The sequence below is a fragment of the Monodelphis domestica genome, chromosome 5, assembly GCF_027887165.1.
Source record: "Monodelphis domestica isolate mMonDom1 chromosome 5, mMonDom1.pri, whole genome shotgun sequence".
Lineage (NCBI taxonomy): Eukaryota > Metazoa > Chordata > Mammalia > Didelphimorphia > Didelphidae > Monodelphis > Monodelphis domestica.
The window spans coordinates 326,115,610-326,137,538 of record NC_077231.1 but is presented as its reverse complement, the minus strand read 5'-3'; the positions used below and the strand labels follow the sequence as shown (position 1 = coordinate 326,137,538).

General features: G+C 65.4%; 1 protein-coding gene across 2 annotated transcripts; it reads left to right on the top strand.

Annotated features, from left to right (window-relative positions):
* The first annotated feature begins 1,651 nt into the window (after window positions 1-1,651).
* Window positions 1,652-21,883, top strand: GLCCI1 (glucocorticoid induced 1). 2 transcript variants are annotated; one of them, XM_056800597.1, is made up of 8 exons: window positions 1,652-2,265; window positions 6,690-6,841; window positions 10,873-10,959; window positions 14,374-14,496; window positions 14,685-14,834; window positions 15,412-15,628; window positions 20,049-20,169; window positions 20,373-21,883. In XM_056800597.1, the coding sequence occupies exons 1-8, from the start codon at window positions 2,010-2,012 to the stop codon at window positions 20,728-20,730; spliced, it is 1,464 nt and encodes a 487-aa protein (XP_056656575.1). In that variant the 5' UTR covers window positions 1,652-2,009; the 3' UTR covers window positions 20,731-21,883. The 2 variants fall into 2 exon arrangements, with proteins under 2 accessions (XP_056656575.1, XP_056656576.1); XM_056800598.1 differs by having other exon boundaries at window positions 1,658-2,265; window positions 14,377-14,496.
* Window positions 21,884-21,929: the final 46 nt, after the last annotated feature.

Below are 21,929 nucleotides of genomic sequence, written 5' to 3'. Positions count from 1 at the left end.
AGAAATCTGGTCAGGCCCAGGGTTTTCTACAATATTGCAGGCTGGTGCAAAACCAAGAGACAGAGCTTCGAGTGACTGAGTTGGTGAATGAGGAGAGAATGGTCCAGATAATAGCTCTGAGCAAGTCTCTCAGGGGAGAACACTTGGGCATCAGACCACCAGGGGACCTGGTGAACTTGGACAATTTGCAGGACTCTCTGCTTTGTGACTGTTTCCTAGTGGCATCTTTGGAGCAGCTGGCAGCCATGTCTGTCAGGAAGTGGCACAGACTGACCCCACAGACAGGAATCCACCTGTTGCTTGTTTTCATCACTGAACATTTTCATTCGAACAGTGCTTCCCAAGCACTCTGCTGTCCCAGACCTCCTGCTGTAGCTCATGAGCATGACTCTGGTCAGTCAGTGCCTCCAATGTTTTTTGGAAAGGGAAATGCCCAGCCAAAATCAAAGGAGACATAGATAGATTGGAGACCATTCCCCACTGAGGGAACCTCCAAAGGCTTCCTGGCTCTCCTCCATTTGAATGGGGCGTTTGCCAATGCTCTGGACCTCAAGTTCCTTGATCTCACTTTGGGTCCCAGGCCATCGTCTTGAGCTGCTGAGGATGGGATATTGGAGAAGAAGAACGCTGTCTCTGAGCCCCTCAGTGGCTGCAGGGACCACAAGACTCCCAGCACCACCGCATGGTCCTGAGAGGCAGACATGGACTGAAGAGTAGAAGGACTCCCAAGTTCGGGGATCTGTGCTGTGCCTGGCCCAACCATTGCTTCCTCCAGCCTCCTCATCCGCGGGGTCTCCTCTCAATAATGCCATCTCTGTGCGGATCATCTTGGGAGCAAAGCTGGGGCCTCTTTCTGCTCGCCCTGGCCCAGGGGTTTTCCGATGACTTTGGGAGGCCGGGAACTCCCCCTCTGCAGACGTCATTCCCTAGACTTCTCGCATCGGCCACTTCGGGACCCCCCCCCCCCCCACGACCTCCGTAGCTCCGGGGTAGGTGGCCATCTCTGCAGAAAGTGCCGCCCAGGCTGCGGCTGCATCACCCACTGCCCATCGGCTTTCCTTCAGCCAAGCCAGCCTGACCCCCCCCCCCCAGCCCAATCAGCAGAAGGCGGCACTGAAAGCAGCGGGTGCTTAAGAAATGCCTGTAGATCGGTCCCCAGAGTCGAGAGGCGGCGGGTGAAGTCGAAGGAGGGCTCTCCCCAGTGGCCCCGGCGCTCTGCGCTCTGCCGGGGCCTCTTCCGGGGCTCCCTCCCTTCTTAATTCCTTGCTGACTTCATTTCTCCCCTCCTTCCTTCTAGGATTCCTCCACTGGGGCCTGGGCTCCCACGCTGCTTCCCGAGTCCGGTGATACAGGAACGGGGGGAGGCTAGTCTCCGCCTCAGTCGCTTTTCCTAAGAAATGGGGCTGCTACCCGCAGCCCTCCGGCTCTAGTTCAGCGTCCCAGGACTCGGAAGGGCAGGTGCGCCTGGGCGGAGGGGGGGGGGGGGGGGCGGGGTCGGGGCTAAAGGCAAAGCGCGCACGCGCAGACCTGGTCCCCGCCGAGGTTGTCAGTGACTGTCCCGCCTCCTCCTTTCGTGTACGCCTCGCCCCCGCGGCTCTGTTTGCGCTCCCCATTGGCCGGGACGCCCGTCTCTCCGAGCCCTGACCAATCGAGGCGTGGAGGAGGCGGTAGCGGTGGTGGCGGTGGTGCGGCCAGAGTAGCGGCCTTTAGATCCGGGCGCCGGGGGGCGGTGTCAGGCAGCAGCTGCTCCTAGACGCTGCAGGAGCGGAGGCGGAGGCGGAGGATGTGAGCGAAAGCCCGAGCGGGTCCTCTCGGCGGCGCCATGGGGGCGCCGGGCTTCGGCCCGGCCCTGGCTCCGGGCGGCAGCGGCGGCGGAGTCGGCCGTGGGGGCTGAGGCGGTGCTGAGCCCGAGGAGCCGCGCCCGCGTCCGCGCTCCCGCCAAGCGGGCACGCGCCCTCGCTCCCTCCAGTCTCCTTCCCATCCCTCCCCTCCCCTTCCCCTCCCGAGTCATGTCGGCCGGGGTAGGGGGTGCTGCGGGCTCGGCTGGGGGTCCTGGCCCGGGCCCCGCGCAGCCCCCCACGGGTCCCCGCATGCGGCGCAGCGCCGCCAGCTCCCCCACGGCCCCGGGTGCCGGCCGCCTGCTGCAGCCCATCCGCGCCACCGTGCCCTTCCAGCTGCTGCACGGGGTGCCCAGCCCCCCGGCCCCCGACCTCCCGAGGCCACACGGCCGACCCCGGCGCCGGAGCGGCTCGCCGGAGCCCCGAGGTAAGGGGAGGCCCTGGGAGGGAGGGAGGCGGGGCGGCCCCCTCTCGGTGAACCAGCTGCTGCTGCAGAAACTGTCTCCGGTCCGCCTCCCCCTTTCCCCCCCAGTCCGGAATGAATGAACGAAAGCCCTGTGGCCGCCTGGAGGAGGAGGACGGTACCCCCACCCCCACCCCCACCCCGGCCTGGCTCGCTAGCCCGCTCTCTGGCAGTGGCGGGTTCTCATCCCGGCGCAGACACTGACATCACTCTGGGCAGCTTGCTCTGCCCCACCCCTTCCGGGCCTCCTGGGGCCCGGAAATGAGGGGGCGCAGGACGACCCGTGTTTGGGCTCCGCCAGGCCCGGTGCTGCCGCCCGAGTGGACCAGGGTTGAGGGGATGGCCCCGGGCCCGTCGGCACTGGAGTGGAGAATGGCAGAGCGCAGGGGCTGACTAGCACTGGGGGCAGCGGGAGCCGGGTGTGGCCCTGGGGGCACTGGGGGGGGGGGCAGGCGCCTCCTTCCCGCTGCCACTTCTCTCGGGGGCTCCTGCAAGTGGCTGCCAAAAAGCGGAACCAATACTTCCTGGTGCTCCCGCTGGGCTCTTCTGGGCACTGACTCTGGCCTGCCACTTCCTTATCTCCTCCCTTCAACAGATGAGGAAACTGAGGCTGACCTCGGCCAGGGTCACACAACCAGTATCTGAGGTCAGCCTGGGCTGACCCTGGGCACCCTGACACCCCTAGTTAGGGAGAAGGCTCAGCCCTGGCAGAGCCTTCGGGCCTCTGTCTGCACAGATCCCCCTGCCTCACAGCAGAGTTTGTAGTGAGATGCTCCCCCTCCTCCTGTGAGACTGCAGTTCTTTACCGCCCTTTGCTACCTCCTTGGGTCTTGTTTGACTCCTGTTAGCCCAGGGGCTCCCTCTGTGGCCCTGCCATCTCCCCCATGAGCTTGGGGCCCCCTCTGTGGCCCTGCCATCTCCCCCATGAGCTTGGGGCCCCCTCTGTGGCCCTGCCATCTCCCCCATGAGCCTGGGGGCTCCCGGGGGCTCCCGCTGTGGCCCTGTCATCTCTCCCACTCACTGCCTTGGCTGGGGATGCTCTTTGGATGCTGGGGGCAGGAGGCCCACCCTGGGCAGGGGAGGCCGAGGATGTGATAAGAAAGGGCCCAAAGGTGCGAAGAAGGCCCGGAGTGCTGCGCCCAGGCTTGGCCTCCTGCCAAAGTTGATGCCCAGAAGCCCCGAGGCATTTGCCACGCCAGCCACTTGTGGTGGTGGCTCTACTGGTCTTTGGACAGTGCAACGGGTTCATTCTAACCCTAGAAGGACTGGCGCCCCCCCAGAGGCTTTTGGGCATTCTCTGGGTACAGATGGAGCTGGGGGGGGGCCCCCCCCACCAGGCCTGGCCCCTGGGTCTGTTGGACACGCTCCTTTTTCCTGTCTCCAGTCTGCTCTAAGACGGAAAGCCTTTGAGGGCCAGACCTTGGGGCCTGCCTGGGGTTGCACAGCACAGGAGTACGTGAGGCTGGTGGGAGAGAGCCGGAGAAGACGTGACTGAGGGATGGGCCAGCATCCATGCCGGGATACAGAAGCGGCAGAAACGGGGAGCCCTGCGTGCTGGGGGGCGGGGCCCATGCCTGCCTTTTGGGGTGTCCTGAAACACTGTGCTGGCTGCCAGGGAGGGCTTCTGGGGTGGCCGACTACCTGGCCCCCCTTGCCTGGCAGATGAGCCTGGCGCGGACATTTCCCAAAGGCCGCCCACATCAGGCCTGGCGGGACGACGCGCCCCGCTGTCCGCGGCTCTCATTCCCAGGAGAGGCACCAGCCGGCGGACATCGCCGAGGGAGCAGGGGGCCCCCTCGCCGCCGTGCCCCCGTCGGGGCTGCCCCTTAGAATGGCTCCCCAAGAAGCGGAGAGGGGCAGAGTAAGGCCGGGGCCCGAGGCCACTCCAGAGGCTGTTTTGTGAGGGGGGAGACCTCGCGGGCTCCCTCTTGGCCCCCAGAGGCTGGCCGGGGGCAGCCTGGAGCCCAGCCGTTCTGGGCTCTCGCCGCGCTGCACCTCCTCGCGGATCCCGACCCCACCGACCGGGCGAGGGAGGGGGGACGGCACGGAGGACCTGCGCTGCCGAGGCCTCACACTTGTGGGTGGTGCCTGCGGGCGGCCCGGAGGGGAGATGGCGATGCGGAGGCGGACGAGACCCGGGCCTGGGGGCATCGGGGCCTCACTGGCCGAAGAGTGGCACCGCTCGGGCCGGATCGGATGCTGGCCGCAGTCAAGGGAACTTCTCTGTCCGTCCGTCACTCTGGCCCCTCGGGGTGCGGAAACGAGGCAGCGGCGCTCCGAGGAGGGAGAAAGTCCTGTGCTGAAGGGATCTCCAGCTGGGCAGCATGTTTCGCGGATCCAGGCCTCCCGTATCAGCCATTCAAAGAAAGGTCATGCCAGGACTCTGCAGACTGTTTATAAAATGGGGGGGGGGGGGAACGAGGGACCCCACCAAGGCCCTTCTAGGAGATCCCGGCAGAGGGACGAAGGGCGCCGAGCGGAGCAGCCCTCCGAGGACCGCGGGCACCGCTCATCTCTTCGTTAAAGACTCGAGCAAGGGCGTCAGAACGGCACGTGTTCCCTGGAGACGTGGCGGCTGGCTTTAAATGGAAGCCAAGAGCCCGTGTTGGGCGTGAGGAGGACGAAGGAGAAGCCTCGGCAGAGAGAGATGCCTGTTGTCCGTCCGGCGACACCACGCAGGAAATGCTCGTGTCGGAGAGAACAAGGAAGCAAAGGAGAAACGAGGATGACTTGCAGACAACAGGCTGGTGGCCTTGTGCTCCCCCGACTCGCCCACAGCGCGGTGGCAGCGATGACTTCTGCCAAGCCACTCCACTCCGAGTAGCCACAGCGGGGGAGACACCAGGAACCTGCCGCCATTCACACGGGCCAAATGAAGCGACTGCCGCGACGTGGCGTCCAGGAGTCGAGTCGGAGCTCGGCCATCTTGGAGGAAAGGGCAGCCCGAGAAGAGCCGGTGCTGCCAGCCCCGCCGCCGAGGGCGTGCTGAGGAGGAGGGGGAGGGGGAGGGGCAGCGCAGTCTATGCAGACGGAGGCCAGGAAGCTTGAGGAATACCCTGAAAGAGCAGCCGGGAGGGAAGGGGCTTGGAGGGACCAGCCTGCCCCGAAGACGGGGATTCCCAGAATCCTTTCCTGCTCATTAAAGATAGAGTTAAAGCCGTGGAACGGCCTGCCGACGCGGTAGCTCCTGTCCAAGAGGCCGGTGTGCCGGGCCGGTCAGCCCGGCGGCACCACAGGCTGCCAATGGACCTCCCAGGGAGGCGTCGCCCGAGGTGACGGCAGAAGATCCCGCGACACGAAAGCCCGTTAGCGGCGCAGCTCCGAAGGGGGGGAGCACACCGCGGCCGGGCGGCGGGGAAGCGACAGAGGAGACCCAAGAGCGAGCAGAGACGTCGGGGTTGAGCCGCCGCCGTCCCTCCTCGGGAGAGCCTGGGCCGGGCGCCGTGGGTCACTCGTGGGCTCTGGCCGAAGGGCTGCACAAGTGGGGCCGCCGCAGTGGCCCGTCAGGCCTCGAGAAGACGCTGAGAACGGGCAGAGGGCTTGGGCACGGGGGTGCCGGGGGAAGCAGCTGGCGTTCGCTTTCCTAACGGGCGGACGGCGAGGCAGGTCAGGCCATCTGCTCGCAGAGGGCTCGGGGTCGAGTCCAAGCGGCCGGAGGGCCTGGCGCCGAGCGCGTCGCTCCCTTCGCTTCTCCTGTCGGACTCCCCGGCTTCCTCCCTCTTCGGCCCCCGCAGGTGGCTGTCCCAGGCCGGGGGTCGCCCCAAGGCACCCAGTTCTGAGCATTTCTCTGCTTTTTACCCCAAATCTTCTGAAGTCGTGCCCGGTGGCTTCTGGAAGATCCCGCCTGTCCCCGAGGCCTGGGTTCCGGCTGCTGCGTCAGTCATTGAAAGGGCCCTGATTTTGGTGAGCCGCATCCGGAGGCCACCGTCTGCCCGCCACTGCCGGGCCGGCTTCTCTTTGGGCATCGTCTCCCCTTCTCGGCCACCGACGCTGCCCGGCCCCTCGCCGGCACTTCCCAAAGGGGGGGCCCGAGTTGACTGCTGGAAGCTATACGATGCGGGGAGTGGCCCCCTGGGGGGAGTAGCTGGGGGAGGAGGGGCCGAGGATGAGGGTCGCCCCCCAAGTCCCTTCAGTGGCCAGCGGATCCCGCGTGCCCACTCACAGAACGACAGGCCAGGCCCGGGACCCGCGGGCTTAGCACGGCGGCCTCCCCTTTGTGCCCCTCAGGCCGGACCTGCGAGGGCCCTTCCACCACTCAGGCCCGCCTTCTGTTCACGCGACGGCTGGAGGGGGCGCCCCGGGCCCTCAGCCGGACCCGCGGCGCCAGGGCGAGCTCTGTGGGCCGGACGGCTCTGCTCACAGCCTTTCCTGTGCTTCTCCGTCTCTAGCGGACAGGCCCAGGTCTCAGCAGCTGAGGACGTCCAGCTCCATAAGGCGGACCTCCTCGTTGGATGCCATCACAGGGCCGTACCTCACCGGGCAGTGGCCCCGCGACCCCCACGTCCACTACACGTCGTGCATGAAAGATAAAGCGACCCAGGTAAGAGCGGGGGCTGCGGGGCAAACGGGGCCCCAGCCTGGGGAGAGTAGCAGGGGCCGGGGCCACGCTCCAGGTCTGCCTCCTGGACCCAGGACTGAGGGCAGTGGACAAAGGGACAGACTCAGCACCCTCCCTCCCTCCCTCCCTCCCTTCCTTCCTTCTTCCTTGCTTCCTCCCTCCCTTCCTTCCTCCCTCCCTTCCTCCCTTCCTTCCTCCCTCCCTTCCTCCCTTCCTTCCTCCCTCCCTCCCTTCCTTCCTTCCTTCCTCCCTCCCCTTCCTCTCTCCCTCCCTTCCTTCCTTCCTCCCTCCCTCCTCCCTCCCTTCCTTCCTCCCTCCCTCCCTTCCTTCCTTCCTCCCTCCCTCCCCTTCCTCCCTCCCTTCCTTCCTCCCTCCCTTCCTCCCTTCCTTCCTCCCTTCCTTCCTTCCTTCCTTCCTCCCTCCCCTTCCTCCCTCCCTCCCTTCCTTCCTTCCTCCCTCCCTCCCTCCTCCCTCCCTTCCTTCCTCCCTCCCTCCCTTCCTTCCTTCCTCCCTCCCTCCCCTTCCTCCCTCCCCTCCCTCCCTCCTCCCTCCCTTCCTTCCTCCCTCCCTCCCTTCCTTCCTTCCTCCCTCCCTCCCTTCCTTCCTTCCTCCCTCCCTCCCTCCCTCCCTTCCTTCCTCCCTCCCTCCCTTCCTTCCTCCCTCCCTCCCTCCCTCTCTCCCTTCCTTCCTTCCTTCCTCCCTCCCTCCCTCCCTCCCTCCCTCCCTCCCTCCCTTCCTTCCTCCCTCCCTTCCTCCCTCCCTCCCTTCCTCCCTCCCTCCCTCCCTCCCTTCCTTCTTCCTTGCTTCCTTCCTCCCTTCCTCCCTCCCTCCCTCCCTTCCTCCCTTCCTCCCTCCCTCCCTCCTCCCTCCCTTCCTTCCTCCCTCCCTCCCTTCCTTCCTTCCTCCCTCCCTCCCTTCCTTCCTTCCTTCCTCCCTCCCTCCCTCCCTTCCTTCCTTCCTCCCTCCCTCCCTCCCTCCCTTCCTTCCTTCCTTCCTCCCTCCCTCCCTCCCTCCCTCCCTCCCTCCCTTCCTCCCTCCCTCCCTCCCTCCCTCCCTTCCTCCCTCCCTCCCTCCCTCCCTTCCTTCCTTCCTCCCTCCCTCCCTCCCTCTCTCCCTTCCTTCCTTCCTTCCTCCCTCCCTCCCTCCCTCCCTCCCTCCCTCCCTCCCTTCCTTCCTTCCTCCCTCCCTCCCTCCCTCTCTCCCTTCCTTCCTTCCTTCCTCCCTCCCTCCCTCCCTCCCTCCCTCCCTCCCTCCTCCCTCCCTCCTTCCCTCCTTCCTTCCTTCCTTCCTTCCCTCCTTCCCTCCTTCCCTCCTCCCTTCCTTCCTTCCTTCCTTCCTTCCTTCCTTCCTTCCTTCCTTCCTTCCTTCCTTCCTTCCTTCCTTCCTTCCTTCCTTCCTTCCCCCTCCCTCCCTCCCTCCCTCCCTCCCTCCCTCCCTTCCTCCCTCCCTCCCTCCCTCCCTCCCTCCCTCCCTCCCTCCTCCACACAATGCTGGGCACACAGTGCCCGGTAGATATCTCTGCCTGTCTGACCAGCGTAACGTTTCACATGGACCCACGTGCTCGAGTTCGTGGGCATCCCGGCGCCCCTGGGCGCCCCCTGGTGGATGCCAGACTCAGGGCAGCAGCATCCCTGTGCTCTGCTGCCCCTTCCCGGAGCTCCTGTTCCGGCCGTGGGGGGGGGGGGGACGTTCCCAGGCAGGTTTGGCCACCCAGAGATGGTGCGTGCTGGGATCTGGAGGGATTGTGGGCCGTGCGTGTGCGCGTGCGCGTGCGCGTGCGTGTGCGAGGCCCACAAGAGAGGAGGAGGGGCGTGTCTGAGCGTGGCGGCTGCTGCTCTGGTTTTCTTTTCCCCAACAAGGTCTCCTGACTAGGGATGTGGAGCGCCTGTGGGGGAGGGGAGGCACACTCGGACCTCAGAGTCCCGGCCAGAGGGCGGGGGGTGTCGGGGCGCCCTCGCGGGCCGGCCAGGTGGGGGAGGAGCTGTTCCCTGGGTGCCCTTCGGGAGCCCCTGCCGGGTCCTCGGCCCGAGAAGGTCCCCCGTGGGGGCGCCGAGGGACGAGGGGGGCGGGACGCGCAGCTTGTGGGAAGCCTCGAAGGCCGAGAGCCTCGGCGCCCGCCGACGGGGAGAGGCAGAAGCCGAGGCGCCCCCTGGGGGCCCGGGAGAGGCCGGGTCGAAGGAGGCTGGAAGGGGCCACGTCCCGGGCCGTCGCCGGGCGTCCTGGACTGCGGCCACCGCGGGAGGGGGAGCGAGGCCGGCCCGAGCCCGCCTTCACGTGACGGGGAGGGCGAGCGGGCAGGGGGCGCCCGAGGGGACCCTCCGCGCTGGCAAGGCCCGACTTCAAGAGGAAGAACTTGGCGCTGCCCGAGGGATCTGGGGAGGAGCTCAGCCACCAGCGCCCGGGGAGACCGGGGAGCCCAGCAGAGACTGGGGGAGCCCAGAGGAGCCCGGGGGAGACCAGCAGAGCCTGGGGGAACCCAGCGGAGCCCGGGGAGCCCAGAGGAACCTGGGGGAGACCAGGGGAGACCAGCGGAGCTTGGGGGAGCCCAGTGGAGCCCAGCAGAGCCCAGCGGAGCCTGGGGGAGCCCAGCAGAGCCTGGGGGAACCCAGCGGAGCCCGGGGAGCCCAGAGGAGCCTGGGGGAGCCCAGGGGAGACCAGCGGAGCCCAGCAGAGCCTGGGGGAGACCTGTGGAGCCTGGGGGAGACCGGGGAGCCCAGCGGAGCCCAGCGGAGCCTAGGGGAGACCAGTGGAGTCCGAGGAGCCTGGGGGAGACCAGCGGAGCCTGGGGGAGACCAGTGGAGTCCGAGGAGCCTGGGGGAGACCAGCGGAGCCTGGGGGAGCCCAGCAGAGCCTGGGGGAACCCAGCGGAGCCCGGGGAGCCCAGAGGAGCCTGGGGGAGCCCAGGGGACCCCGGGGGGCCTTGTCAGGCCAGACCTGGGCGGGCCCGGATGCTTCTGGCTGCTCCTCTCAGGGACTGGATCGGGCCTGCACCGCAGCTGAAGAACCTCTTCTGGTGTCCACGTGGCAGAGCCGAGCCCCCCCCCCCCCCCCCGGGAGCCCCTCAGTCTGTCGTCTCCGAGGGCTCCGCGTTGCCCGGCTTACTCTGAGGCAGCCCCAGCGTTCGCCCTGGCCAGATCGGAGCCCGGCCCCGGACGGCCCCCCCGGGATGCTCCCCCCTCGAATGGGCGGATTCTCGTAGCGCCCCCCGTCTGTCGGCCCCTTTGTCCTGGGCGCAGGCGGCTCCAGACCCTCCTGGAAAGGGCCCTGAGAAGAGGGAAGCCGCCACTCCTTTGCATCCCGCCCTCCCTCCCCGCTCCCAGGCAGACTCCACTGGAGTCATTTTGGGGACCCGCTCTCGGGGGACAAGAGGGGGCGCAGGGGGGGCGCTCTGCTTCTCGGGGGACAAGAGGGGGCGCAGGGGGGGCGCTCTGCTTCTCGGGGGACAAGAGGGGGCGCAGGGGGGGCGCTCTGCTTCTCGGGGGACAAGAGGGGGCGCAGGGGGGGCGCTCTGCTTCTCGGGGGACAAGAGGGGGCCCGTCATGTCTGCAGGGGGAAGGCTGGGCCCGCTCTGGGCTCCCGGCCCGCGTGCTCGTCGGTAGGACGGAGGGGCGTCCCCTGCCCAGAAGCTGGAGGAGGCCCTCAGGAGGCCCTCAGGAGGCCCCCAGGAGGAGGTGCTGGAAGGCGCGACCAGGGCAGCCTGGCCGGGTCCCTGCGCCGCCCCCTGAGACATGGGAGCCGCAGGAGGGGGCCGAGATGGGCCCCCAGAGAAGGAGGACGGAGGACGCCCAGGAAGGGCTAGCGGCGGCCGGCCTCACCTTTCAGGGACGGTGTCTGGCCTCCTGGCCGTGGGAGGGTCACGGCGGGACCCCGGGGGAGGCGAGGGCCACAGTGGCGGGGGGGGGGGGTGGATGGCCTTTCCCATCCCCCTCTGGCCACAGGGGCGCTTCTCGGGGACTCTTCCAGTCGCCCCAGCCGCTTTCCTTCAGTTGACGCCCCTCGTTTCCCTTGCGCAGACCCCGAGCTGTTGGGCCGAGGAGGGGGCCGAGAAGAGATCGCACCAGCGCTCGGCGTCGTGGGGCAGCTCGGACCAGCTCAAAGAGGTGAGGCTGGGGCTCGGCGGGCCCCCTTGAACCTTCCGTCCCGGGGCTGCAGGAAGGAGCCAGAGCGGTTCCGGGCTTCCTTCTGTCCCCCACTTTGTCCTTCTGTCCTTCCCGATGGCACGTCCGGGAGCTCCTGGGGGCTCCCGCGCTTCTCGCAGCCACAGAATGATGCTGTCGCCCGGGGTGATCCCTTGGGGACCCTCTGGTGCTCCCAGAAGCCTCAGGCCTCTGTGTGTGGCCAATGACCCCCCCCCCAGCAGAGACCAGGACGTCCAGGGGGCTCCCGGACCCTTTGGGGAGGCTGTGGAGGAGGCACCGCTGGTTTTTGGTGTGAGACCCTGGCACGAGAGGAGGAGCCCGCAGAGACGGAAGGGGCCAATTGGGGCCCCCATGGGGTCCCGTCTCTCTGCAGCTTTGGGAGGGAGCCCTGAGCCCGGCCCTCATGGCTTCTCGCTCCTCCGGGTCAAGGAGGGGGCACGGGGCAGCCGCCTGAGGGATCAGGCTGTGGCCTCGGTGTTGGGGAGCCATTGTAGCAGCAGCCCCTGCTTTACTGGTTGTTCCAACCCTTAAAGAGCCATGGAAATGCCACCTGTGCCCACGGGCAAAGGAGCCCTTCATCCCCCCTGACCTCCTTCCCTGTGCCCTGAGGATGGGCTCAGCAGTCCTGAGTTAGAATCCCTGCAGTGCTCCCTCGTCCTTGTCACAGAGGGTCCCCCAAAAGAGGGAGCCCCCTGGAGGATGGCTCCGGGAAGGCTCTTCCTGCCTCCGGGTTCTGTCGTTTGCTCGCCGGCTCTCAGGTGGCCTGCAGGAAGGAGAAGGTTCCGTTGGGGCACGTTACGCCTGTGCCAGACAGACAAGTTTGGGCTCTGCCGTCCTGGTTCCTCACGCTCGGAGCTGACGTGGCCGGGACTGCCCAAGGCTGGGGGGGCGGGCCTTGGGGCTCCCCCCTCCCCCATCCCCAGAAGCCCCCCCGAGACGCCGTTGGCCCGGCCTCTACCCTTTATGGGGGAGAAGCCGATGTCGAGCCAAGGAGCATCTCCTCAGGGCTCACTGGGAGCCCGGCGCCACAGATAGGGATTCGAGCTCGGATCCTTTGCCTCCCCAATGCCTTCGTTGTTGGGTTGATTTAGGGACTCTGGCCCCCGTCTCTCGCTGGACTCGAATGCAGGTCTTATGGGCCCCGGCGCAACCCTTGGGCCTCCCCAACAGTGTCCAGTCTAGTCTGGCTGGGGGAGGCAGCGGAGGCAGAGGAGGAGGTGTGGGGCCTCCCACAAGCTGCCTTGTTGGACCCTTCTCCGGAGACTCTTCTCTGCATCCATTCGTTTGTCGACGCCTGGCTTCTGCAGTCGCTCTTGTGCCCCAGGGCATCCTGGGAAGTCTGTCCTTTGGCATCGGACCAGCGGCCCCTCTGACGGCAGGACTGACTTCTGGCCCCCTGGGGCCAGGCCAGGTGCTTTCAGTTGGGAATCTCCTCGCTCAGATTCACACGTCCTGTTCCCTTGGCCACCTCATGCAGAAGAACCCCGAAGAGTGTCCACGCGCCCCAAAGGGTGTCCGAGCGCCCCGAAGGGTGTCCGAGCGCCCCAAAGGGTGTCCAAGTGCCCCTAAGAGTGTCCAAGCGCCCCAAAGGGAGTCCAAGCGCCCCTAAGAGTGTCCAAGCGCCCCAAAGGGTGTCCAAGTGCCCCAAAGGGTGTCCGAGCGCCCCTAAGAGTGTCCAAGCGCCCCTAAGAGTGTCCAAGAGTCCCGAAGGGTGTCCGAGCACACCAAAGGGTGTCCAAGTGCCCCAAAGGGTGTCCGAGCACCCTGAAAGGGGTAGGGTGTCTGAGCACCCCGAAGGGTGTCCGAGCACCCTGAAGAGTGTCCAAGCGCCCAAAAGGGTGTCCGAGTGCCCCGAAGGGTGTCCGAGCACCCTGAAGAGTGTCCGAGCGCCCCGAAGAGTGTCCAAGCGCCCCAAAGGGTGTCCGAGCGCCCCAAAGGGTGTCCAAGCGCCCCTAAGAGTGTCCAAGCGCCCCAAAGGGTGTCCGAGCGCCCCGAAGGGTGTCCAAGTGCCCCAAAGGGTGTCCGAGCACCCTGAAAGGGGTAGGGTGTCTGAGCACCCCGAAGGGTGTCCGAGCACCCTGAAGAGTGTCCAAGCGCCCCGAAGGGTGTCCGAGCGCCCCGAAGGGTGTCTGAGCTCCCCAAAGGGTGTCCGAGCACCCTGAAAGGGGTAGGGTGTCTGAGCACCCCGAAGAGTGTTCGAGCACCCTGAAGAGTGGTGTCTGAGTGCCCCGAAGGGTGTCTGAGTGCCCCAAAGGGTATAGGGTGTCTGAGCACACTGAAGGGTGTCAGGTGTCCGAGCACCCCGAAGCGGGTCGGGTGTCCGAGCACCCTGAAGGGTGTTAGGGTGTCCAAGCACACCGAAGGGGGTCCAAGCCTGAGCACCCTGAAGGGTGTCTGAACACCCCGAAGGGTGTCTGAGCACTCCAAAGGGTGTCAGTGTCTAAGCACCCTGAAGTACCCCGAAGAGTGAGAACCCCAATGAGGGAGCACCCCAGAGTGTGTGTTCTTGGCCACACTGAGCAGGTGCCCGAGGGACCACATCTCCCACCAGGAGCCCAGTGAATGGCACCTGGAGGAAGATGGCGGCCCCGCTGACTGCCCAAGCATGCGGGAGGCGTCTTGTACGTGGGGCGTCCCGAGAGCAGGAACTGGGCAGAGGTGGCCCCGAAGCCCCGTATTGCCGAAGCTCGGGGGGCCTCCCTCTGCGGCGGGGCTAGGCTGCCCGAGGACCCCCCTCGCTCTCCCCACGGAGTTCGCCGGTGTCCGAGGGGAGAGCCAGGCCTTTCCCCCGCACCCATCGAGTCTTTTGGCCTCCAACAGAGGCGGAAGCTTGCGCTGAGCCTCGGCCCGTCCCCGATGTGCGGCTGGGGGAGCTGCCCGCGGAGCCCCCCGTTGTGCCCCGAGAGGTCAACGATGGGCCGCACGAGAGGGCAGCGAGGGGGACCGGGAGAGCCTCGTGTGCGGTGCCTGGGCACGAGGGCAGCCTCCGCCGGGTCCTGGCACGCAGCGGCATCTTCCAGGGCGTCTGCAGACGACGGTGCCCCAAGGCTGCCTCGCCATCTGCTCGGTGCCCGGCACACGCCAGGTGCTTCGGGATGGCGACGGCCCGGCCGAGCAGAGCCTGGTGGGCACGAAGCCCTTCACGGCTGGCGCCCGGGCGAGGCGGCCTTTGCCAACGGCCCTGCAGAGCTGCTCCCGGGAGCTCCGTCCGTCCCGGCTAGGACGTGTGCTTGGCATGACGGGGGCTTGTCACGTGGGCTTCGGGGGGACTTTACCGAGGCCCAGCCTTCTGCGCTCCCCCAAGGCTGGCATGAGTGGGCGGGCAGAGGGAGGCCCTCGGGGCCCCGCAGGCCCCGCTCACCCCCTCTTCTCCAGCAGATCGCCAAGCTGAGGCAGCAGCTGCAGAGGGGCAAGCAGGGCAGCAGCCGTCACGGCCACCGGGAGAAGGAGCGCCACTCGCCTCTGCACGGCCACCCCGCGGCCAGCAGCCAGACGCAGGTGAGCTGGGGGCGGGGGTCTGGGGGGCGGGGTGCTGGGGGGGCGGGGGTCTGGGGGGCCAGGGTGCTGGGGGGACGGGGTGGGAGCGGGGCCTGCTTGGCCTCTGTGCGCGGCTCCCCGGGAGGGAGCCAAGACGGTCTCGGAGGAGGGCCGGGCCTCATCTGGGGCGCCTCTGGGTGTGTCCGCAGGCCCCCGGCTCCAGGGCCGCGGCGATGCCGTCCGGCGTGCCGGGGCCCAAGTCGGCGGCTTCCCGGGCAGCCTGCAGCGTGGAGGGCATCAGTCCGGAGCTGGAGAAGGTGTTCATCAAGGAGAACGGCGGGAAGGAAGAAGGCGGCAAGGTGAGGAGGGGGCACGGAGCGGGGGGCTGGGGGAAGCCAAGGCTGGGACCAAATGGAGCCTGAGCCGACCTCGGGAGCCCCGGATCCCGCTGCCCGGGCTGCCGAGCCTCTTCTCCCCATCTCAGCTCCTCGTGCCCTTCACGCGGAGCCCGGCAGACCTCCTCCCCCTCCCCCTCCCCCTCCCCCTTCCCCTTCCCCTCCCCCTCTGTCCTTCCTCCCGAGCCCCGCCTCCCCGTTCCCTGCTGCCCACAGACACGTGATGGTGCCCCCTTGGGTCTGCGCCAGCAACTCGCAGCTCTCCGTCTGCCCCGGACTCTCCGCCCGAAGGGGTTCTGGGGTCCAACTGCGGCCCTTCCCGCCTCCCCGCCAGGCATGCGCGGGCGTGGCCCCTCCTCTGCTCTGACCAAGTCCCGCCTCCTCCGGGAAGCCCCGCCCAGGTCATGGCGCGGCCCCAGGAGGGCTGCGTCGCGTGTCCTGGACTCCGTGCCCGAGGGGGGCCGTGGTAGCCTGGCACCGAGCCCGGCCCCGGGGCGCCCCCCCCCCCCCCGTGACCCCCCCGGGGCTCTCTGTGTTGCAGCCGCTCGACCCGGTTCCTGATGGCCGCCGGGCCCCGCCCCCCGCCCCCCGCAGCGGCAGCAGCGGCACCCGCAGCATCGACACGCAGACGCCGTCGGTGCAGGAGCGCAGCAGCAGCTGCAGCAGCCACTCGCCCTGCGCGTCCCCCTTCCGGCCCGCCGAGTCCCAGGACGGCAGCCCCTGCTCCGCCGAGGACCTGCTCTACGACAGGGACAAAGGTGAGGGGGGGCGCGGCCGGAGGGCGGGGGGAGGCCTGGCCAAAGCCTGGCAGCCCTCCTGGGGGTGGCATGTTGTGCCCATTCTCCCGGCCTCAGCACGGGCAAAGGAAGGGGGGATGGCAGATGAGGGAGGGAGGCGAGGGCAGCCTCTGTGGAGGGGAGCCCAGACGAGGCCCTGCTGTCCGCCGGGGCCAGGGCCGAGGCGCCCCTTCTTCGGGTGCCAGGAGAGCTTTTCAGACCCAGAAAACTCTGCCGATGGGTGCAAACCTCCAAGCTACGTGCACAGATGCAGACACACACCCACACAGACACACACATATGTACATACACACAGATGCACACCCACCCACTCACACGTGCACACACAGATGCACACGTGTGCACACACACATGCACACACATGCTTGCAGACGCACACACACTTCCTCTGATCACCAGCCTAGACCAGAAGTGGCCCCGACGGAAGAGGGATGAGCCTCGCGCTGACTCTTTGGGCTCGCCAACAGACAAGGACATCGAGATAGACCCATTTCTCCGCCAAAGGGAGGCTGGGGGCTCTGTGGGTGGAGAGCCAGGGCAGAGGCCGCAGGTCCCGGGTTCCAGTCTGGCCACAGACACTCCCAGCCGGGTGACTCAGGTGACTTGTCCTGGGACGACTGGGCCTGAGGGAGGAGAGGCACGAGCGCTGTGGAGGGACTGTGGCTCCCTCACTCTCCTCCTAGGAGTCTCTCTGGGAAATGGAGATCCCGAGGGATGGGCCACTGTAGGTAAGTTAGGGCAGGTCTCTCCCATTGAGCGACGGCCGGCTACCCCAAAACAGCTGAGCCCGGGCCTCCCAGGAAGATGAACCTCCCGCCGTTCGCTGACCTAGCAAGGGGACGACAGGCCGCCGAAAGTCCTATGCGGAGAAGCTTCGAGGCTGGCTTTCTGGGGACCTCGAGTGAGGCAGGAAACCTTCCACGCTCCATCCTGGCCCCCAAAGCCCCTCCTCCTCTTCCCAGCTCCCAAGCGCCAGCCGTCTTCGCCTGTCCGTCAGCCTTCCCGGCTCCTCCTGGCACGCTGCTCTTACTAGTAGTCGTGTCTGGTGGAACATGTGCCGAGTCCTAGCGTTATCAGTATCGCATGGCAGTGCTGTAGGCATGACTCCACCGGCTCACAGGGCTGATCCGAGCACATCACAGCTTCTCTCCGTATCTCTCATTTCGAGTCTCTTTTCAAGTCGTTCCTAACCCAGGGATGGAGGAGAAGTGGCTTGTTTTTAAAAACACGTATTTTCTCCCCACTTACATGTCAAAGCAATTTTTAAAGAAATTCACGTAAAAGTTTTGGATTCCAAATTCTCTGCTTCCCAACCACGAGACCGCACGTAACCGAACACAGACTTCACAGGTGCGATTGATGTAAAACATCTTCCAGCCATTGCTCTGAAACGGAACGAAAGCAGGAGTGGGGGGTCGCCTGCTTCGGCCCGGCTCCTTCGTGGAGCGCAGACGGCAGCCTTCGGCATGCATCCCGGCGTGTCTTTGACCACGAGGCCGCTCGCAGCTGTCGGCCAAACAGTATGGCGGGCCTGCCTCACCTGCTTGTCCTTTTTTAGACTTCTTCTCCCTCAAAAAGCGAGGATGCTCATTTTTGCACAGACACTCTTTGCCCCCTTTTCTTTCTGACCGGAGATCTCTTTGGAATACAGACCTCGGCCTGGTGTCGGTGGATTCAAGGCCTTTGGGCAGAGCTCCAGGTTGTTCTCGGGAGGGGATGGTTAGATCTGTGTGCGGGTCCCAAAGTTCCTGCCTCCCCCCAGCCGGCGTTTCCCTGGTGGGAGATGGTGCTTCGGGGTGGTTGCCATTTCGGGAAGCAGATTATGAACTGGAAGTGCGGAGTGCAGCTTCTTCCCAAGCTTCAACCCATCTTACAAGTAATGGCTTCAGCTCATGCCCGTATAGTTTTCATCCCCCCTAAAACCCCGCATAAAGGAGTCTTCTACGTCATCATTCCATTCCTCTAAGGAAAGGCAGACGTCTCCAACAGCTACCCTTTTTACAGAGCAGGCTGTGCCGTTCTGAAATGCGTGTAGTTCCCGATTTCCTTTGAGGCGGAGGTGGAGTCACCCGCTAGTAAAAAAAGGACGCCTCATTCCCACATTTCCTGGAATGACATAGCAAATGTGCTTATTATTGGTCAGGATTGTCCTCTCCAGCGAGTTCTGATAGTCACGGTCCAATCAGAGCACACTTCACACTAACGAGGCCGGGAATGACCTGGTTTCAGTACAAAATCAAGTCGGATTTAGTCCCAGTCTGTTAAAGTGGTGAGCACCGTCAGAAGAAAGAGACAAATCTCTCGGTCACTACTCGATCTTCGCGTCGCCGGCTGTCTGAAACCTTGTTCCTCAGTCCATAGTTCGAGTCCTCCCCCAAAAGTCTGATGGCATTTCTCTTCGTACTCTCCTCCCACCACACTTGGGGAGCTGCAAAGCCAGCTCAAGCTTGCTACCTGCACACGGTAGGCAGCTGCCTTCCTCCAGACGGCCACATCCCCGAGGTCTCAAGAACAACCCTCTGGCTCCCTTCGTTCTTCTCTTCTTTTCTTGTGGATGGGAAAGGGAGAGGAGCCTCTCTCTGAAGCCCTTCAAATGGCCTACTCCAGCCAGATGGTTCTCACCCACTTTTCCTCCGTCCATAAAACATCAGCTGAAATGACCAAACATTTTGGCATTTGAATCCCAAAGAAGACAAAGCAGAGGGAGGACACACCTGCACCTCTTTGCCTTCAGTCTCTTTACGATGCAGGGTCATTTTTAAGGCTTTGGTCTGGGGACAGAAATGTAAAATGGCTGCTTTCTGGCTTTTCATCCTCATTTTCTTTATTCACAACGTGCTTTAAGCACGTCTTAGAACTGCTTCTGTGGCTGCCTCTTCTGTTTCTCTTGACGTCTCTTGTCCCATTTTACGGATGGCTGCCGTCTGACCTTTCTCCTAGAACCGGAACTTTCCGCCTTTGTTTCGGCACCATTTCTCAGCTGCCTGATGCCCTACTTGGATTCTGTCTTGGGTTTTCCCATGACGTCTTGGAATTCAGGCCTCGCCCTCCATCCCTATCCCACACTCGGTGTACTCCGCTGGCGGCTGCTTTGGTAACCTTCAGTACATTCAGGCCGTCAGACAGGTGAATAACTGCTGGAGGAAGAGATTTTCCGTTATTTCGTTGGGTTTCCACCCAGGCGACTCTTTCCCACTAATCTGCCTGCTCATCCCTTGTCATAAGCCACAAGTTCACCGCCAGCTAGCAGGGTGGAGGGAGGAAGAGGAACTCCGTCTTTGAGATCCGTAGGCTGCGCTCTTTCTGCCATGTTCGTCAGACAGTGAGTTTGTCCCTAAAGGCAGGAGGTGAAGCTATGGGACTGCAGGCTGTTTTCTAAAAAAGATGGCCGTCTGGGCTGCCCATTTTAGCCCAAATCTCTTCATCTTCCTTGCAGCCCTCGCTTGTCGCTAGGCAAAGGTGGCGGCTCTCTGCCACTGCCCAGAGTCCCCTTCTATCCAGCCTCTTTGGTTGGAGGAGAGGCTGACCCCAGGTCCCACGAGTCCGACTCTCACAGCCACGTACTTTCTGGTCAATCCTCCCCTTGGCTCTGGCATGCTTCTGGGTCAGAACCAGAATTGCTGAGAATGAGATGAAGCTGGTCCTCGTCCACTTCCCATTGAGAACACAAGGAGCTGAGCTCATGTCTGAGACAGGGACGGCCATGGACAAAGCTCTTGGGAATGGCTGGCCTCTGCCTGGGCCTTTCAGAAGGGCCAGCCTGCCCAGCCAACTTGGCCCATGCTCTCCCCTCAGAGCTTTCCCAGCAGGGGCCTGGTCCTCCCCAGAGAGGGGCCTGGGACCCTTTGGGGACCAGGACAGGCTTCCTAATGCCTTGCTGCCAGGTCAGGGTCCCTTTCGCGGCCCATGAGGAGAGACGAGGACAGGACATGAGCCCTTCCCAAGCATAGCATTCGGCTCAATCCAGAGCTGACGCATGAGCACGGCGTCTTTGGCCCGCCAGCGTCTCGCTGGCTTCAGAAGGGGGGGCAGCTCCTTTTCCTTGGGGTGGACCCTTGAGGCCGGAGCTCTGTGCCACGGGAGGCCCAGAGGAGGATGTCTCTGAGGCGATGGACAGAGCTCCGCGTCTGGACTCTGGACCAAGAGATGATTTCGCCCCTGGTGCCTGCACGGGGTCTGCCCTGGAGCAGTGGGGGCAGTTAGGGCTGGGGGTTCTGGGGCTCTCCTGGCAGTGCCAGCTCTGATTTTTCAGAGCGGGCACCTTTTGGGGCACAGAAGCATCCGGCAGGCCAGCAGTGGAAGAGCTGCTGCCGTGTGTGAGTCCAGGCTCGCTCCAGAGATCACCCCCTAAGTGACCAAGCAAACCGCTTTCTGTTCGCAGACAGTGGCAGCAGCTCGCCGCTCCCCAAGTATGCCTCGTCCCCCAAACCCAACAACAGCTACATGTTCAAGCGGGAGCCGCCAGAGGGCTGCGAGCGAGTGAAGGTCTTCGAGGAGATGGCGTAAGTAGCCCAAGCAGGTGGGGAGCAGGGCCGAGGCTGGGGGCTCCCCAAGGGGCTCGGGACATGCAGAAGGGAGGAAAGGGCCGGGTAGACGCTCTCTAGAATCCCGCTCCACCCCCAGGAAGCTCGGGGGGCCATGTGGCCCCCGTTCCTGCTCGGGACAGGCTCCCCGACCCTTCACGGCATCCTCTTCTCTGTCCTAGGGCTCGCCAGCCCATCTCGGCCCCTCTCTTCTCGTGTCCCGACAAAAACAAGGTGAACTTCATCCCGACCGGATCGGCCTTCTGCCCCGTGCGGCTCCTGGGCCCTCTCCTGCCGGCCTCGGACCTGATGCTCAAGAGCTCCCCGGGCTCCGGCCAGAGCCCGATCCTAAGCGCCCTGGCCGTCGAGCAGCTGTCGGCCCGGGTGGCCTTCTCCACTCTGTCCGACGACAGCGGGGCCGTGGACTCGGCCGTGGCGGAGGTCAGCCTGCAGCCGCCGTGCCCGCCCCCGGGGCCCCCGCTGCTGAGCGAGTGCCCGGCCGAGGAGCGGGCCCCGTCTCGGGGCTACGTAGCCATCTAAGCGGGGGCCGGCCCTCGCCCTCAGGACCCCCGTGCTGGACGGAGCGGGCTCGGCCCCCACAGCCTCGCTCCTCGGGGCGGCCGGGCTCGTGTGTCTCATCCTGCATCTCCCAGCACGTCTGACCAGGCAAGCATCCCTGGTCTGTCCCGAGTTCTTCATGGCTGAGCTCCGGGTCAAGCAGTTGCCTGGCCTGGGGGAGGATGTCCATCCTGCCGGCCTGGTCCTTTAGGAGGGCAGTCAACCAGGGTCTGTGGCGCCCTCGAGGCCTCGTGCAGCTGCTTCAGCGGAAGTCTAACTCAGGTAACCCGGGACGACGACGTCGGGCACATCCGGAAGAGAAGAGGCCAACCGCGCACGCGCTGCATCCACTTCCATCACGTGCGGGGTTCTTGGAACGACCCAGGGGGCCGGCCAGGAGCAGGAGGCACTGGAGGCGGGGCCGGAAGAGCAGCCGGGGGAGGAGCAGGAGGCCGTGGAGGCGGGGCCACGGAGCCGGAAGGGGCAGGACGAGGGGCGGCCTTGAACAGGCAGTCCGTCTGCGGTCTCCAACAGATCCACGGCTTTCCTCGGAGCGACGATCTGGCTTCTCGCCTCCCCGGCTTCTGATGAAGCGACGGCCGTTTGGGCCGAGGTGGTTCGGTTCTTGGGCCCGGGGCGACGGCGAGGACTTCGAGAGGCGGCTGAACGTTCTTTCCTCTTTCTCCATCCGGGGTCGCGGGGAGCCTCGCGCCTGGGTCTGAGCTGGCAGGAAGTAGGCGGGATCCCCGGCCTGTCCCTGGGCTTCCCCCAGCACAAAGCCGCTGCCCCCGTGGGTGACCCGCGGGCCTATCCGCTGTCTGGCCACATCCTCGTCATCTGCCCTTTTCCGTGCGGGCACACCGGCCTGGCCACAGCCTGGTCAGTGAGGGCCGCCCTTGGGCCCTTCGGAGAGTCACCTTTTCGGACCCCCCAGGCAGGGAGGGGCCCCGCCACGCGCACATCCCGTCCCCGAAGCTCCCCGTAATTGTGCTGCTCGTCCCTCAGTCCGCACCCGGAGGCGCCGCGGCCCAGACTCTGCCCAGACTTTGCGTTCCGCCGCTGCGGCTTTTGTTTTGTACTTTTCCAGTAGAGAAATTCCTGTGTCTTATTTAAATAAAGTTATTAGTAAAACGCAGCCGCGGGAGGCCCGAGGTCTGCTGGGCAGCCCCGAGGGCGAGTGT

What these genes read in the sequence shown, in the direction of transcription:
- GLCCI1 (XM_056800597.1), top strand. Translation starts at nt 2,010, where the DNA reads ATGTCGGCCGGGGTAGGGGGTGCTGCGGGCTCGGCTGGGGGTCCTGGC. An exon ending in CGGCCAGCAGCCAGACGCAG is followed by an intron (nt 14,497 to 14,684) that starts GTGAGCTGGGGG and finishes GTGTGTCCGCAG; the next exon opens with GCCCCCGGCTCCAGGGCCGC. An exon ending in GCTCTACGACAGGGACAAAG is followed by an intron (nt 15,629 to 20,048) that starts GTGAGGGGGGGC and finishes TTCTGTTCGCAG; the next exon opens with ACAGTGGCAGCAGCTCGCCG.